The 18,759-nt window shown below is 37.2% G+C and overlaps 1 protein-coding gene across 2 annotated transcripts in view; it reads left to right on the forward strand.

Annotated features, from left to right (window-relative positions):
* Positions 1-18,759, forward strand: part of LOC140160813 (minichromosome maintenance domain-containing protein 2-like) — a 31,624-nt gene that overhangs the window by 11,151 nt on the left and 1,714 nt on the right. The window contains exons 8-20 of one of the 2 annotated variants that reach the window (XM_072184122.1): positions 125-223; positions 1,479-1,579; positions 2,778-2,795; positions 3,398-3,464; positions 4,602-4,738; positions 6,116-6,296; positions 7,267-7,356; positions 7,935-8,083; positions 9,525-9,559; positions 10,630-10,795; positions 16,664-16,806; positions 17,945-18,054; positions 18,618-18,691. In XM_072184122.1, the coding sequence (XP_072040223.1) occupies positions 125-223; positions 1,479-1,579; positions 2,778-2,795; positions 3,398-3,464; positions 4,602-4,738; positions 6,116-6,296; positions 7,267-7,356; positions 7,935-8,083; positions 9,525-9,559; positions 10,630-10,795; positions 16,664-16,806; positions 17,945-18,054; positions 18,618-18,691 (1,370 nt within the window). The remainder of the gene's footprint in view (positions 1-124; positions 224-1,478; positions 1,580-2,777; positions 2,796-3,397; positions 3,465-4,601; positions 4,739-6,115; positions 6,297-7,266; positions 7,357-7,934; positions 8,084-9,524; positions 9,560-10,629; positions 10,796-16,663; positions 16,807-17,944; positions 18,055-18,617; positions 18,692-18,759) is intronic. The other variant, XM_072184123.1, reaches the window with a different exon arrangement.

Raw genomic sequence — 18,759 nt, forward strand, 5'->3', positions numbered from 1 at the left:
GTGATGAACAACGGTGAAACATGATTGAATCCCTAATTATATCATACATAAAACTTGCCTTCATGTATAATTATTTTTATATTATGTATCTAAAAAAGCTCACAAGTACTTGTTTAAATCACAGAAAAAGTGGTGGTAGAGATGATAGAAAGTACATGCTTTTCACCAGAGAACCAAACTTGTGTAGCACGATACAATCAATCGATGAGTGTATTTTTGAGAGGTAAGTATTGTTTTATTATAATTGTTTGTGTGGGTTTATTTTATGTTGGTTGGGTTAGATCAGGCCTTCTCAACTGGCAGTGTGCACGCCATTTGTGGTGCTTGGAGCCTGGCTTGGAGTCAGTCAAAGCGGTGCATGTTCCAATATCTGTGGGTGCACAAAGTGGCACACGAAGTGTGCACGGTAATTTTAATAATTTTTTTCAAAAATCATGAACAAAAAAGGGGTGAAAAATACCCAATCTGAGCCTTTATAAACCCTAAAATCAAGGAGCTTCTGGGGTGCTCACTCCTTCCAGAAGGCGGGCCCCTAGACTCCACCCAGTCGTGCACACACTCCCTCACAAAGTCCTCCCTTAACATGTTGGGAAGTCATGATCACTAACATATTCTAGTACTGGCAATTGAGATCTAGTTGAGATCGACTGTGTTAGATGTTGGAATCAATTGTGTCTTTCCCCCTCTTCAGTGGCGTGCGCAGCACAGAGAAAAAGGGGGGCCAGGTTGTTCAGTTCCCCCCTGCCCCCCCTGCCACTGCCCCTCTTACCTCCCTATGGGTTGCTGGCCGCCCTGATTTTTAAAGCCACATCGTAACGTTTGCTGAGGAGGCGCCTGAATGTTTTTCAAAATTATGTTTTTTTTACGTGATTATAATGTACTTCACACTACGACAGCAAATACCTTTTACAAATATGCAACAATCAGATGTTTCATATTTGTTTAGATTTTGTGAATCATCCAAGGGACCGTTCACAGACCCTTGTTAGGGGTCTCTGATGCAAAAAAAAATTCATTGCAAAAATTTTTCGGGCCCCTCCTTTTCAGCTCTCAAAAATTTTAGGGCCCCTCTTTTTGACATGAAAATTATGGGTCAACCCCATATAGAAAATCATATAAATTGATGGTCATTTTTTTCAAGCCCCCTCCACCCTTAGGAGGGTCAACATTTTTAAGGCCCCCTTATTGCATCAGGCCCCACCCTTAACAAGTGTTTGTGAACAGTTCCTATTGATCAGAGGTGTAAGTCTTCCGGAAATTCCCGGAATTCCGGAAATGTGGCAACAAAAAAAAATCCGGAAATGTAAAAAAAAAAAATTTCCGGAATTGGATGATGATAATTGGTCATAAAAAGAGCAAAAACAAATTCTGGAAATTTGGCGAGGTGCTCGCTTTAGGCTCGTATGTTTTTCAGGGAGTGGATCGTTACCTCACTTACACCTCTGTAATGATAGTCCCTTTGATGTGATGTGTTGTAGATACTCTCATGGAAGACATACAAATAGGCGGCAGTTACACTGTCATTGGGATGCCTGTTAAACAGATGACGACTAATGCTAAAGTGTCTATTTCATTCGAGGTAAGGAAGTATTTTAATGCCATAGGCTTCAACATCAAAAGTCACAGTTTTGAGATATTTTCTCAAAATATCAAGAGCTATCTCAAGAACCACTGGACCAATACTAGGCTTGTACTCATTTTAATGCATTTTGCATGCTGATTCCAAGTATGGTCATGAATATGAACAATTCTTAAATTGTTGAATTTTGAATTTTTTTTTAAACCTGTCGTCTGCAGTCGACACCAGCGTGGAGAGAGTTAATGTCTTTATTTGGGAGCAAGTTTTATGGTCATAATTCTAGGTTTAGAATAGTGGTCCCCACCTCCAACCATAATCCTAGGCCTTTACCCTAATGTCTTAATCCTAACCCTAAAACCTAACTCTAATCCTTATCTCTTGGGTAGTTCCAGTTACTCTTAACCCTCTAACGCGGGTGTCAACTGCAGACGTCAAGTTTGACACAAATTTTAAAACTTGAATTAACAGAGGTGTACATTGTCATGACCATATATGGAATCAGCATAAAAAATGCATTAAAATGAGTACAAACAAGCCTAGTATTGGTTCAGTGGTTTTTGAGATAGCTTAAGCTTGTGATATTTTGAGAAAATATCTCTTTTTATGCTGAAGCCTGTGGCTAGCATGCAGAGCAATAAGTCTTGTTGCTTTCAAAGTTGGTTCCTTCTTGGCGCAGATTTGCATAAGAATGTTTTATGCATTTCAATTTTGCCTACTCTAATCACAAAATATCCAGGGGGAGAAATTGCAGTATTATTTTCGTAACGTGGCACACAAAACATGCAAAAATGTGCGATTTCATATTAATATGGCCCAACAATAGTTTTGGCCTAAAATAGGTCTAAGTGAATATGCCTACCACAAGTAGTTTTGGTAAATTTTTTACTATTTTACTATTCAATTGAAAAAAAATGTTGCATCAGTGTAAATGTTGAAAGAATATTTTACCCTTGGTATTTTACATGTTTTGGATTAGGGTAAATCAAATCATGAAATTATGGAGAAAAGAACTTGTCATAATTTATCTGTAAAATAAAAAAAGATTATCTTTGTTTCATTCTTTGTTACCTGGTGAGTAATAATGCTGTGCCAGAGAGTACAATTTGAAAATTAATGATTAAAATGTCTGTATTAAGATTAGAGTTTATATAACACATATAATTTTATAATAAAACTTTTGTTTAATATTGTTTTACAGGCAAATAATATTTATAAGGTAAGATGCTGTTGTTATAATATCCCGTATAATATATTCTACTTTGAAGTTATTATTTGTTGATTTTATTTCATAGGGTTTAATTATTTGTGTCCAACCACTCTCTATTCTTTTCATCCTCTGTCATTAAATTTTTCCTTTTCCTGATAACTTCAATTTGGAATGATAATTTAATGCCATAAACTATGATTTTGGTCAAATTTTAATTTTGTTATTCTTTGCCAAAAATTATTATATAATATTAGTAACAACTGTCAAGGAGGTTTCCTAATCATTTTAAGCTGAAATAATTAGGTAAAATTAAAAAAAAAACCACTTAGTCGTTTGCCTGTGGAGCACTATGTGGGAACTGACGAATAAAACCAGGGATCTAAGGTAATTATTATAAAAACTCTAAATTTTACTGTAATTAAGACTTAGTCTTTTACATGGTATTTTAGTACAGCATTGGACATTACAATCATGCTAAAAGTAGAAATTCACGAAAAATTAAGAGCGCCGCTGTGGAGCAAATCACACATTATGGCTGTAATTAAAATATGTTAAATGAATAAATGTATATCATTTGTCAAATACCCATATTGGCTTAAAAACTTTTGCAGACACAGACACCACTGTTCTCTTCATTGGCCGGTGAAATTCCAACTAGCCTAAGTGATCTATACAGAGGTAAATAAAAAAATGAACGTCTGTGATAGTTGAAATCAAACAATTAGGTTATTCCATTACAAATCCACACTCCCCCTGTAGAAGATTTGGGAAATATCTTTCACAGGGGGAGTATGAATTTTAAATGGAATTACCACATAAACCAACTCTATTTGAAACTCGCCCTCCCTATGTGGAAGATTCAGAGTGAATTTTTCTCAGAGGGTGTATGAAATTCAAATAGAGCTGCCTAATGTGTTAATTCCATTTGAAATTTATACTCCCCCTGTGCAATATAATTCCAAAATCTTCCATAGAGGTAGTGTAGATTTTAAATAGAATAATCATAATGCATATTTAATTTTGATATTAAGAGGCGTGTGACCCTAAGACTTTTTTCATCTTAGAGAAACTTAGATTTTTAAACTCATAAGGCCTAAAAAAATTTTTTGTTTGATTGCCGTAACCCGACCTACCCTAAAATTAGGCCCGACCCTAACTTTTTTTTTTTTTTGCAAAAAAATAAATAAAAATAAATAAATTTTGAAAAAAAGAAGAAAAAAAGTTCCAAAGCCTTTATCAAACAATATTTACAGCTTAAAAAGTAAAAAAAAAAAAAAAAAAAACTCCCGTCATACTTACCCTAATTTTTTTTTTTATGTTACGTAATCAAACAATTTTTTAGGCCTTATATAGTACATAGATTGTACATCTAGGTGTTATTCCAGCTAGCATTAAAGAGTTCTGGTAACTCAATATTTTATCCCACTTGCTGTGAATGTCTTTGAGGGCAAAAAAATCACATGGCATAGCACAGCTGCAGCAAAGTGTCAGGATAACATTCACGAAAAAAAGTATTGCACTGATCAATATGCATAAATTAGCGTCGCATGCAGGTCCATAGCCCGCATTTATTTTGGTGGGGTGCTGACTTTCAACGTTTTCTACAGAAAAGTGAACCCTTTTTCCGGATTGGCATGGGGGGGGGGGGCATGGCTACAGCTTTGGTTGCATGAGTGCAGTGCAAACTTGAGCATAGTGGCCAAACCTTGAAAAATATAATAATAATTGCATGAGAAAGGATTTCAATATTGTTTGCCACATGTCTGTTTCTTGACTCTGATAACATTGATTCTTGAATTTACCACGATACCCCAGATCGTGTGTGTTCACCATGGAGCTTCAGCGCCAGTTTAGCCTATTTATTTGGTGCAGATATTTTACCACCTGGGACATTCCACAAGCTAAAACTGATCATGCTGCTGAGTCTTGTTGATTCTATGGACAAAACAAAGGTAAATTCCCCAGGAGGTCTTTGGGAGCTAACAGTAACAGCGTACCGGTAAAAGGGGGTCTTTTGGAGCTGTGAACCAGGCTGTGAACAAGTAAAATGGGGACTTTTGGAGCTACCAACAGTCAAAATCAAGGGTCTTTCTTGGCCTTTTGGTTGAAAATTACCTAAAAAAACCCAGAAATATGAGGAATGAGCAATTTTTGGGTCTTTTAGAGCTTAAATTATAAAAATCAAGGGTCTTTCAGAGCTCTATTTTGGTCAAATATAGGGGGTCTTTCGGAGCTGCGAAATACAAAAAGGGGGGTCTTTCTGGGGGAGCCTACCCATATGGTCATTTGTGTTAAGTGTCCCCCGGTAAATCATGATCAAGAGAATTGCCATTCCTAATAAAGAAAATGTCATCTCTAAAAGATTTTTAAAAAGAACTGAACCACAATGCTCTCACTTCCAATGGCACACCTAGGTTTCATTATCATTGAGGTATAGGACTTTTTATTTTTAAGGAGAAGAGCAGGTAAGGCAACTATTTGATTATATTTCTACATGTTCATACTACATACTCTGAAAATTTTAGAAAATTCGCACGAGTCCGTTTTTTTAAAATCACATTTTTGTTCCTAAAATGGGGTTATAGCGCCCTCAACGGGCACTCTCTCCATAGAGCTACATGTAAAGACCAGTTATAGACAAAATGGCCCTAAAATAAAACGGACTAAATTTAATTTCTTCAAATTTTGCATATGATGTAGATTTAACATCTGGAATGTAATGCAAGTGATGTCGTTGCTGCTCTTCTAAATTCATTTTTAAAATGTCCGCCCCAGACCAAGGTGGGCAGGGTCCAACAACCCTCATATAACAAATCTAGCTCAAAAGTTGACCTTAAGTCATGAGTATGAGTTTTTGTACCCAAATATTCAAAGGTCATTCTATGAATGTACAAGCATATTGGGATTAAAGAACTGTGTCCAGATGGATGAGCATGTTTCAGACCCTAACATGTTATTATGGTCCACTTTGTTGTGACACTTTGTCGTCTGCTTCCGTGTCACAAGTCGTCATCTGCTTCACATATTGTCGTATCTCAAAAGGCTGCCTGCTGTGATTTTTATTATCATTGGTGCATAAATTTATATTGCTATTTTACATTTCAGCATGCGTCTTTCTTTTATGAATGGACATGAGGATGTAATAGTGTGATAATACCTCAAAATTAATAAATAAAGTTACTTTTACAGTGTATCTCATCATAATTAGATGACAATAAGAAAAAAATCACACAAGGCAGCCTTTTGAGATACGACAGTATGTGATGCAGACGACGACTTTTGACACTTAAATTACATGATATTTTTTTTGTCTGGTTGGATGTGAACAGGACACAGAAATGGCAGACAGGCTACACATCTATGTGACTGGCAAGGACACATTGGCAATAGGCAGGTTACTGATGTATGGTGCATCATTTGTTGATAGGTCAATTCGACATTCAGCTGGGTTACCGCTGATGGCGACTGTTAATAAAGATGATCATGGTACAGGAGCATGTAGTATTGATGGTAGGTTACTATCTGAACTTATATTATGCCAGGGTTTGGGTTATGATGTATCAAAATAGACCTTCTCATATTGTTGCCCTAGCTGGGGTCATTTGACCAGGGGTGTGAGAGTTCCTCTTTTCAGCTGATTTCCTCGTTTTTGTTGCCAAAATTTACACCTTTTCTTTTATTATCAGTCCATATTTGGCATTTTTACCCTGATTTTACGCTGTTTTTCAGCGTTTTTAGTAATTTTCCTCGTTTTTGGTTTGTGGCCTCTCACACCCCTGTTTGACAGGTTGTGCCCATTTGAAGTCATCAATATAGACCTTGAATCAATTGTATTTATCACCTTGTGTGCTCCTATTCTAAGTAACACTGTGGAAGAGTGCATAATCTGTGGAAGTCACTTTTCAATGGTGCAAGAATTGTCAGCTGCTGATGGATAATGTTGCAGCATCAAGGACATGTTTTATTCTGTTTTCAATAGAGGTTATCTGTGTTCTATAAGCTGCATATCCTATCAGCGACTGCTATACCTTGTTTAGGACTTTCAAAAGAAGTACCTGCATGTGCAACCATGACTGTTTCAAAATAGCCCGCCAAAGTCAGGAAGGTAACTCTGAGGTCGTGCATTCAATTGGTTTGAATGAGGAATACTACGGGAACCGGCGCCTTTTGTTAGAAGTCACACATGAGTGAAGTGGATAACCTGTATTGAAAAGGCGTTATCCATGGTATTCGCTACTTGCACGGTTCCGCCATTATGCACTATGTGCGGGGAGAGCCTCGAACTGGCAGCATACATGAAAGGAAGAATTATGTAACCTTACACAGAACATTATGACTAGTTCAATTCCCATTCATGTATGCTGCCAGTTCGAGGCTCTCCCCGCACATAGTGCATAATGGCGGAACCGTGCAAGTAGCGAATGCACTCCCCAAGCTCTAAATAAGGTCCAGTTCCCCGATCTATTGCTTCCTTTTGTAGGTGGTTCTCTTCTCCTTGCACATGAAGGTATTTGCTTATTAGGGGATGTTGCTAGGTTCAAGAAGGATATCATTGAAAGACTCTATCATGGTAAGTACTATTGGGCTGTTCCAGGTGAAATCCGTACACCTCATATGGAAGACATGACCTTAATCTTCCACACAGTGTGTATAAATTTCAAATGGGGTTACCTGAAATCTACACCCCCTGTGTGGAAAATTGATGCATTCATGCACAGGGGATGTATGGATTTAAACTGGAAAGTCCAAAGTGGCAAAAAACTCTCCCAACTAAGGTGCTCAAAAATTCCATTTTGTGGACAAATTATCTTGATTTTGAATAAATTTGCTTAAATTGCCATATCTCAACAGTGCAAGATGATAATTTCACCATACTTTTGGCAAACACTTTTTCAAAGGCAATATACTGTAAGAATACAAAATTATTTTGACTGTTGACTTGTTGCTTGCTGTGTGCTTCACATCACTGAAACTTACTTTGCCCACACAGTTTAGTTCTATGCATAGCCATCAAATCCTGCTATACCACGACTTAGCATGCTTAGTGCATAGGTATATTAAAACAATAAAATGTTTGCCAAATTCTCGTAGTAGACGATAATAAAATGTTTATTTGTTTTCCATTTATAATATTTATACATTATGTAGCAATGGAAACAAGGAAGTTGACGATAGAAATTCCCAAGAAATACAGCGACCAATCCATCCAGCACCTCATGATGCCAGTCAAATGCACAGTCTGGGCCTATGGGGAGAAAATGGCTAACAAAAGTAGTGTAGATGTGTTTGCACCTTTGGTAAGCTTGCTGTTGTTTGCTTGTTTAATGCACTGCATGCTAGCCATAGGCTTCAACATAAAAAGTTCTAGTTTTGAGATATTTTTTCAAAATATCAAGACCTATCTTTTAAAAGAACCACTGAACCAATACCAGGCTTGTTTGTACTCATTTTAATGCATATTTCATGCTGCTTCCACATATGGTAATGAAATAAACAATTATGGAATTTTTGGAAAAAAAAGAAACTTGTCGTCTGCAGTCGACACCCGCGTGGAGAGAGTTAAAATCAAGTTGAATTGGATACTCAAAACATGGATATATGACTACACTGGGTTTCGGAGAAGAACGGCAGTACCTTGCTCAGATTGACGCGAGCGCCCTGTTAATGAGAGCGACATATGCGGAGCTTTGCATGTCCGTCAAGGGCGCCGATCTGCGTCGACCAACGTTTGGGCACATAATTGGCCAATCAGATAATAGGTCTGTTGCTATGATTGTCAGACGATTGATTCAGCCAATCAGAACCCCACGTCTGTGGTTACTCTCTGCACGCTCTCAAAATGTAAACAACTGCTGTTCAAGTCTTCTCTGACAAAAACTGTAGGATATAATATTGGTTCCAGTTGCACCACATACACCCCCTGTGGAAGATGTGACTTTCAATATCAGATGTGATTTTCCACACAGGGAGTTTGATTTGCAAATGGGGTTACCTAAATGAGTGACTCCATTTCAAATATACACCCCCTGTTTAGGAGATTAAGGTCATGTCTTCCATACAGGGTGTATGAATTTATTTATTTATTAACTTTCAGCCGAAGCCAGGCAAAGCCTGATAGTGCTCAGAGGCTATTAAATTAAAGGGATGCAACCGAATATGACAGGACACGGATATGGGAAGAGGTCCGATTTTACATTTCAACTAAAATATTCCAATAGCAATACTTGCAGTGTGCATCATACTTTATACCCATTCAAGACCAAAGTTGTACCTAATTGTTTAGGCCTATAGACCAAGTATAACAACTTTTCAATTTGCAGCTTTCAGAAGCGTTGCTCCATCTACCCCTTGGCCCAGGGAAATATACATGTTTGGTTTTATAATGTTCATAGGCCTGTTTAAGTGTGAGCTCTTGCAGACATGTCTACTCTACCTATTGATATGGTAGATATAAAAACTTTCTATTGTTCAATTTGACACAAGTGGTGGCATAGAGTCCCCTCCTCCACGTGGGATATGGTCCTCTCCCTGTCATAACAACAAATACCCCCCCCCCCCACCCCACCCCAAAAAAGCACCACTATTTACAATGTTAGTCAACACATACAGGTTATTTCATAAAACCCATAATAACAGAAGATTTGGCTGATAAATTGACTAATTGATTTGAGTAAGTGATCAACAAATATGCCCATGAATCATTGGTAAAATGATCAATCTGTTTGTTTCAATCCACAGGAACCAAGTAAATCTAGTACAAGTCTACTAGAAGAGTAAGTATATAATAGAACAAAGAATCTTGCAGCATGTTTCTACTGAGCTAAAGGTTGCCAGGGTGATGTGAATGTGAATGCAGGGTGATGCAAGTAAAAGCTCAAAAACCTCACCACCTATTTAACGGTATAATATGTGCCATCAATCATTTTCATGTCAAACCATGTATTAATTTGTTCAGGTAAATGTAAAATGATGCATTTGTCATTTGTTGAAGAATTTTAATTCAAATTATCTTCAAACTCTTTGTCAGATTATGTGACAAACAGTTTTTAATTGTTATTCTGTTATATAAAAAGAATGAGAAAGAATGACATTTATAAAAGAACACTTTATTATGATAAAGTTTGCCGATTTAGTTAATGAAGCACTGGCAACTTATTGCATTGTTAGAGGTGAACAAAACAAAGCTGCCAATTGTTTGTCCCTTCTCACATGTTTGATCTTGCTTCTCTGCTTTCTACCAGCATTTAAAATCTAAATTCTTAGACAAAACAAAATTGCACATCCTATAGAGGTTATCTGTGTTTTATAAGCTGCATATCCTATCAGCAACTGCTATACCTTGTTTAGGACTTTCAAAAGAAGTACCTGCATGTGCATGAATGTTTTAAAATAGCCACCCAAAGTCATGCAGGTAACACTGAGGTCATGCATTGAATTGGTTTGAATGAAGAATACTACGGGAACCAGCCCTTTGTGTTAGAAGTCACACATGAGTAAAGCGGATAACCTCTATTTACCCAAAAACAAATGCACAGCACATAGCTGTCTGACAAAATATTTCTGAGGCAGACCTTTTTTTTGGCCTTCCATTTAAATTATATTTTGTCATTTAGGAATTTTTAGGTATCTGTTTAATGTTCACTCAATTGGATGGATAAGTCCTTGTACAGTGTTCGAAATATGCCTCAAAAAGTTACAGGCCAGCCGGGCTTGATCTTGAAAAGTTACCGGCCAGCCAGGCCTGCAATTAGATGCCAGTCAGAAAAGTTACTGGCCAATGGCCGGCTGACCGGCCCTATTTTGAACGCTGTCCTTGTACCTGGTAAATTGTTTTGTTCCGTAGGTGTTTTTCATTGACTGTGTCATGCAGTAGCAGTGATAGATCTAAAGATGATTATGCTGAACAGTGTCTGTTACACCACACATTGAGACAAGCCATTTCTGATGAAGATGGTGATGACCAATTTCAAGATGCGGAGTGTCTCCTTGATATGCAGGATTTAAAACAGGTAAATACTACTCACTGACTTCTTTATCTTAACCATGTTAACCCAAGATTCCCCACAGCAATATTTTAATTGAAAATTGTGACCAATCAGAAAGAATGAACTACCTCTGATCACTTGTACTGTTGAACTGCCTCTGGTCACCTCTACCACTCTGATCACAGTTACTGTTGAACTACCTCTGATCACTTGTACTGTTGAACTACCTCTGATCACTTGTGCTGTTGAATTACCTCTGATCACTTGTACTGTTGAACTACCTCTGGTCGCTTGTACTGTTGAACTACCTCTGATCACTTGTACTGTTGAACTACCTCTGATCACTTGTACTGCTGAACTACCTCTGATCATTTGTACTGTTAAACTACCTCTGATCATTTGTATTGTTGAACTACCTCTGATCATTTGTACTGTTGAACTACCTCTGATCACAGTTAACTGTTGAACTACCTCTGATCACTTGTACTGTTGAACTACCTCTGATCACTTGTACTGTTGAACTACCTCTGATCATTTGTACTGTTGAACTACCTCTGATCATTTGTACTGTTGAACTACCTCTGATCACTTGTACTGTTGAACTACCTCTGGTCGCTTGTACTGTTGAACTACCTCTGATCACTTGTACTGTTGAACTACCTCTGATCATTTGTATTGTTGAACTACCTCTGATCATTTGTATTGTTGAACTACCTCTGATCATTTGTACTGTTGAACTACCTCTGATCACTTGTACTGTTGAACTACCTCTGATCATTTGTATTGTTGAACTACCTCTGATCACTTGTACTGTTGAACTACCTCTGGTCGCTTGTACTGTTGAACTACCTCTGATCACTTGTACTGTTGAACTACCTCTGATCACTTGTACTGTTGAACTACCTCTGGTCGCTTGTACTGTTGAACTACCTCTGATCACTTGTACTGTTGAACTACCTCTGATCATTTGTATTGTTGAACTACCTCTGATCATTTGTATTGTTGAACTACCTCTGATCACTTGTACTGTTGAACTACCTCTGATCATTTGTATTGTTGAACTACCTCTGATCACTTGTACTGTTGAACTACCTCTGGTCGCTTGTACTGTTGAACTACCTCTGATCACTTGTACTGTTGAACTACCTCTGATCATTTGTATTGTTGAACTACCTCTGATCATTTGTATTGTTGAACTACCTCTGATCACTTATACTGTTGAACTACCTCTGATCATTTGTATTGTTGAACTACCTCTGATCACTTGTACTGTTGAACTACCTCTGGTCGCTTGTACTGTTGAACTACCTGTGATCACTTGTACTGTTGAACTACCTCTGGTCGCTTGTACTGTTGAACTACCTCTGATCACTTGTACTGTTGAACTACCTCTGGTCGCTTGTACTGTTGAACTACCTCTGATCACTTGTACTGTTGAACTACCTCTGATCACTTGTACTGTTGAACTACCTCTGATCATTTGTACTGTTGAACTACCTCTGATCATTTGTATTGTTGAACTACCTCTGATCACTTGTACTGTTGAACTACCTCTGATCATTTGTATTGTTGAACTACCTCTGATCATTTGTACTGTTGAACTACCTCTGATCACTTGTACTGTTGAACTACCTCTGGTCGCTTGTACTGTTGAACTACCTCTGATCACTTGTACTGTTGAAGTACCTCTGATCACTTGTACTGTTGAACTACCTCTGATCATTTGTATTGTTGAACTACCTCTGATCATTTGTATTGTTGAACTACCTCTGATCACTTGTACTGTTGAACTACCTCTGATCATTTGTATTGTTGAACTACCTCTGATCACTTGTACTGTTGAACTACCTCTGGTCGCTTGTACTGTTGAACTACCTCTGATCACTTGTACTGTTGAACTACCTCTGGTCGCTTGTACTGTTGAACTACCTCTGATCACTTGTACTGTTGAACTACCTCTGGTCGCTTGTACTGTTGAACTACCTCTGATCACTTGTACTGTTGAACTACCTCTGATCACTTGTACTGTTGAACTACCTCTGATCATTTGTACTGTTGAACTACCTCTGATCATTTGTATTGTTGAACTACCTCTGATCACTTGTACTGTTGAACTACCTCTGATCATTTGTATTGTTGAACTACCTCTGATCATTTGTACTGTTGAACTACCTCTGATCACTTGTACTGTTGAACTACCTCTGATCATTTGTACTGTTGAACTACCTCTGATCATTTGTACTGTTGAACTACCTCTGGTCGCTTGTACTGTTGAACTACCTCTGATCACTTGTACTGTTGAACTACCTCTGATCATTTGTACTGTTGAACTACCTCTGATCATTTGTATTGTTGAACTACCTCTGATCACTTGTACTGTTGAACTACCTCTGATCATTTGTATTGTTGAACTACCTCTGATCATTTGTACTGTTGAACTACCTCTGATCATTTGTACTGTTGAACTACCTCTGGTCGCTTGTACTGTTGAACTACCTCTGATCACTTGTACTGTTGAACTACCTCTGATCACTTGTACTGTTGAACTACCTCTGATCATTTGTACTGTTGAACTACCTCTGATCATTTGTATTGTTGAACTACCTCTGATCACTTGTACTGTTGAACTACCTCTGATCATTTGTATTGTTGAACTACCTCTGATCATTTGTACTGTTGAACTACCTCTGATCACTTGTACTGTTGAACTACCTCTGGTCGCTTGTACTGTTGAACTACCTCTGATCACTTGTACTGTTGAACTACCTCTGATCACTTGTACTGTTGAACTACCTCTGATCATTTGTATTGTTGAACTACCTCTGATCATTTGTATTGTTGAACTACCTCTGATCATTTGTATTGTTGAACTACCTCTGATCACTTGTACTGTTGAACTACCTCTGATCACTTGTACTGTTGAACTACCTCTGATCACTTGTACTGTTGAACTACCTCTGATCATTTGTACTGTTGAACTACCTCTGATCATTTGTATTGTTGAACTACCTCTGATCACTTGTACTGTTGAACTACCTCTGATCATTTGTATTGTTGAACTACCTCTGATCATTTGTACTGTTGAACTACCTCTGATCACTTGTACTGTTGAACTACCTCTGGTCGCTTGTACTGTTGAACTACCTCTGATCACTTGTACTGTTGAACTACCTCTGATCACTTGTACTGTTGAACTACCTCTGATCATTTGTATTGTTGAACTACCTCTGATCATTTGTATTGTTGAACTACCTCTGATCATTTGTATTGTTGACCTACCTCTGATCACTTGTACTGTTGAACTACCTCTGATCACTTGTACTGTTGAACTACCTCTGATCATTTGTATTGTTGAACTACCTCTGATCATTTGTACTGTTGAACTACCTCTGATCACTTGTACTGTTGAACTACCTCTGATCACTTGTACTGTTGAACTACCTCTGATCACTTGTACTGTTGGACTACCTCTGATCATTTGTACTGTTGAACTACCTCTGATCATTTGTATTGTTGAACTACCTCTGATCACTTGTACTGTTGAACTACCTCTGATCATTTGTATTGTTGAACTACCTCTGATCATTTGTACTGTTGAACTACCTCTGATCACTTGTACTGTTGAACTACCTCTTGTCGCTTGTACTGTTGAACTACCTCTGATCACTTGTACTGTTGAACTACCTCTGATCACTTGTACTGTTGAACTACCTCTGATCATTTGTATTGTTGAACTACCTCTGATTATTTGTATTGTTGAACTACCTCTGATCATTTGTATTGTTGAACTACCTCTGATCATTTGTATTGTTGAACTACCTCTGATCACTTGTACTGTTGAACTACCTCTGATCACTTGTACTGTTGAACTACCTCTGATCATTTGTATTGTTGAACTACCTCTGATCATTTGTATTGTTGAACTACCTCTGATCACTTGTACTGTTGAACTACCTCTGATCATTTGTATTGTTGAACTACCTCTGATCATTTGTATTGTTGAACTACCTCTGATCATTTGTATTGTTGAACTACCTCTGATCATTTGTATTGTTGAACTACCTCTGATCACTTGTACTGTTGAACTACCTCTGATCATTTGTATTGTTGAACTACCTCTGATCATTTGTATTGTTGAACTACCTCTGATCATTTGTACTGTTGAACTACCTCTGATCATTTGTATTGTTGAACTACCTCTGATCATTTGTATTGTTGAACTACCTCTGATCATTTGTATTGTTGAACTACCTCTGATCACTTGTATTGTTGAACTACCTCTGATCATTTGTATTGTTGAACTACCTCTGATCACTTGTACTGTTGAACTACCTCTGATCATTTGTATTGTTGAACTACCTCTGATCATTTGTATTGTTGAACTACCTCTGATCATTTGTACTGTTGAACTAGCTCTGATCATTTGTATTGTTGAACTACCTCTGATCATTTGTATTGTTGAACTACCTCTGATCATTTGTATTGTTGAACTACCTCTGATCATTTGTACTGTTGAACTACCTCTGATCATTTGTATTGTTGAACTACCTCTGATCACTTGTATTGTTGAACTACCTCTGATCATTTGTATTGTTGAACTACCTCTGATCATTTGTATTGTTGAACTACCTCTGATCACTTGTACTGTTGAACTACCTCTGATCATTTGTATTGTTGAACTACCTCTGATCATTTGTATTGTTCAACTACCTCTGATCATTTGTACTGTTCAACTACCTCTGATCATTTGTACTGTTGAACTACCTCTGATCACTTGTACTGTTGAACTACCTCTGATCACTTGTACTGTTGAACTACCTCTGATCATTTGTACTGTTGAACTACCTCTGATCATTTGTATTGTTGAACTACCTCTGATCATTTGTACTGTTCAACTACCTCTGATTACTTGAACTGTTGAACTACCTCTGATCACAGGTACTGTTAAACTATCTCTGATCACTAGTTAAATTACCTCTGATCATTTCATCTGTTTTGACATACTGTCGTATGACGATTTTTGGGCTAAACTTTCAAAATCTGTGAATGAAACTCTATATTTTCGCAAAGTTTTGAGACCTAAATGTAATTAGTTAATGAGATATGGCACTAATTAGTGTGATACGACATGGTTGGTTTTAATGTAACCCCCCCCCCCCCAAAAAAACAACAATGTCATTCGAACATTTTGACAGTCGTATCATGATATGTCGCCATAGGCCACCATGTAACTGCAGTTGCCTATTATTTTGACATACTGTCGTATCACATGACGTATCATTATTAATACATAGGTTGTCAAATTATGCATTATTTTGGCATATTGTCGTATGAGTTTGCAGATTAATTCTAATTAAAGACTGAATGAAACGTTTGTATTATGTTGAGAACAAAGACAGATATATTGTTGATTAAATTCTTTGATAATAATAAACACATTTTACTTTGGGGCTCTCCAGTGGGTCTTCAAAAATTGGAAAAACTTAAAATACGATTTTCTCAAAACTGCATTTTTCGTCATACAACAGTTTGTCAAAACAGCGATGACTTGTACTGTTTAACTACCTTTGATCACTATTACTGTTGAACTACCTCTGATCGTTTGTACTGTTGAACTACCGCAGATCACCTGTACTGTTGAACTACCTCTGTCTGCTTGTACTGTTGAACTACCTCTGAATACTAGTACTGTTGAACTACCTCTGATCACTGGTATTGTTGGACTACCTCTGATCACTAGTACTGTTGAACTACCTGATCACTGGCTGAGGACATTTTGAGGAAGTTATTAGAAGTAACATGGCATAAATACAGCCATTTTGTCATTACAATGTTGCAGACACAAGACAAATTTGTATAAAATGGGATGTATTTGACTTTGTGTTGTTTCAGTTCCTTAAGCATGTATCTCACATTGAAGTAAAGCTATCAGTTGCAGCCAAGAGGCTCATTAAGGGATACTTTGTAGCCAGTAGGCGAGTGAGATCATCAGGAGTACATGGAATGCCATTCCCACAGGCAGCTGTGCACACATTGTAAGTTGACTCAATAGACCTATTCAAATCGAAGTTTTCCGAAGTTTGTTATGGATGACGCTAACGCAAATGCAACTATTATGTCTGAACACAAATCTGCATGAAAGACACGGTCAAGCGTTGGGTATGGCTTGTAAAAGAAATTGATATTTATATTGCAAAGACCACATGACCAAATCAAATGTGCCGCAGACAACAAACATTTGCATTTTTCTTTCGTTTACTGTCACATTGAGAAGTGCCAAAAAGTGTTAGTTCAATACCTTTAGAAAATATTTGTGATGACTCATGTTGACTTTGGCTAAATACGTTGTATTTTCACTCAAAAGAGTATGTGATTCTGCTTGATTCATTGTGCACCAATTTGACCCCCTAGCTTACTGAATTAATACTGCGGGTTTCCGATCTTGATTTGAAAAGGTCTATACTTTTAGCTCTACAATCCAAAAAGGCAGTAAAGTTGTCCAGCCAGGGGCACATTATTGTATAGTTGACCAATCTGGTCTATATTGTATGTGTTAAAGAAAATAGACAACATATGTGCCCATCCACCACAAACTGGTCGTAAAGTCTGCATTTTCCATTTTGAGATACAATCAAAAACAGTATATGGATCTCTATGTAAAATATATTAAGAATTTGACCTTTGATGAACCATAACTTCACTTCCAGATGTCCGATGAAGTTGGCTGAGGTGTCATTTTGAAGCTGAAATTGCATTCTTTTAAAATCTGCAATAAACAGAAAATGATCTAGAGCCGACTTTACTACCACTTTGTGGTGGAATAGATGGTCACATATAGGATTTGAATGAATAATTCGCGATGTTTCTAGTGAGATATCACAAGACAATTCTCGAAATAAAATATATAAATATTAATCCGCGATGTTTAATATAAGGCCCGTCGATTCCAAGCTGATCAAACTATAATTAGTTTATTTCTGTCTGTCTCTTATTTGGGCAACTTTTGTAGCCTAAAGTTAAATTTAATTAATATAATTATAAAATGCATTGTGCCTCAAAGTTAATTGTCACCGTTGGTTCTTACAGCCCCTACAACAATACCATGCTGTCTTAATCTTTATCAATAACAAAGAACTTTAAAAAAAATGGTTTGTTTTGTATCAATTTCAAAAGGAGTGATTTATCCAAGGCCCATGCAAGACTGAATATGCGACAAGAAGTATCAGAGCAAGATACAGTGCTGGCCATTATGATCTATGAAGAAATAGTCACTGAAAGATTTGGTAAGTAAATTTTGACTAGTGCGGAATGTGGTGGTTTTTTTATTTGTTTTATTAATATTATTATTAATGTGTCAGTACAGACTTTGGGACAAGCGTTTTGTGCAGAAAATTTCCGATGTCTGTTGCAAATGTTGGAATAGTAGACAAATAGTATCACTGCTACAAAATAATTCTGTGTTGAAAACTTCAAAACTTGTTGAAAACTTGAAATCAAATAGGTATTTTGAGTTTTATTTTCGCCTTTTGTTAAAAATTAAGACATAAAAAATGAATTTCTTGATTTTCAAAGAGGACTATGTGCATGATTTTACTATACTCTGATCAGCTCTTAATAGGCGGGACTCATAACATCGTGGATTGATATAGAACGGCGAACACACAGCTGGGCGCAGCAGTTACGCGAACTGCGCTTTGCGTAAGTTGGAACTTTATTGTCTCGCGCACTAACAAAAACCGAATAATTTCCGCCTATTAAGAGCTGATCATAATATAATGCGCACGACAGCTTTGAGACTCAGGATTTAATTAAGATGGCCTCATATTATAATTCTCATTTCTTCTAGGCTTTTCTGTTCTGAGTGTACAGCCACGCCCACATTTCAGAGATGATAACATAACTGCTTATATTGGTCCAGAGGTAAGGAACTTCATGCAGAACTTAAGTTTTGATTAATGTTACATATTGTACAGGGCTTTTAAGTCAGT

Source organism: Amphiura filiformis, chromosome 9, assembly GCF_039555335.1.
Source record: "Amphiura filiformis chromosome 9, Afil_fr2py, whole genome shotgun sequence".
NCBI classification, from domain to species: domain Eukaryota; kingdom Metazoa; phylum Echinodermata; class Ophiuroidea; order Amphilepidida; family Amphiuridae; genus Amphiura; species Amphiura filiformis.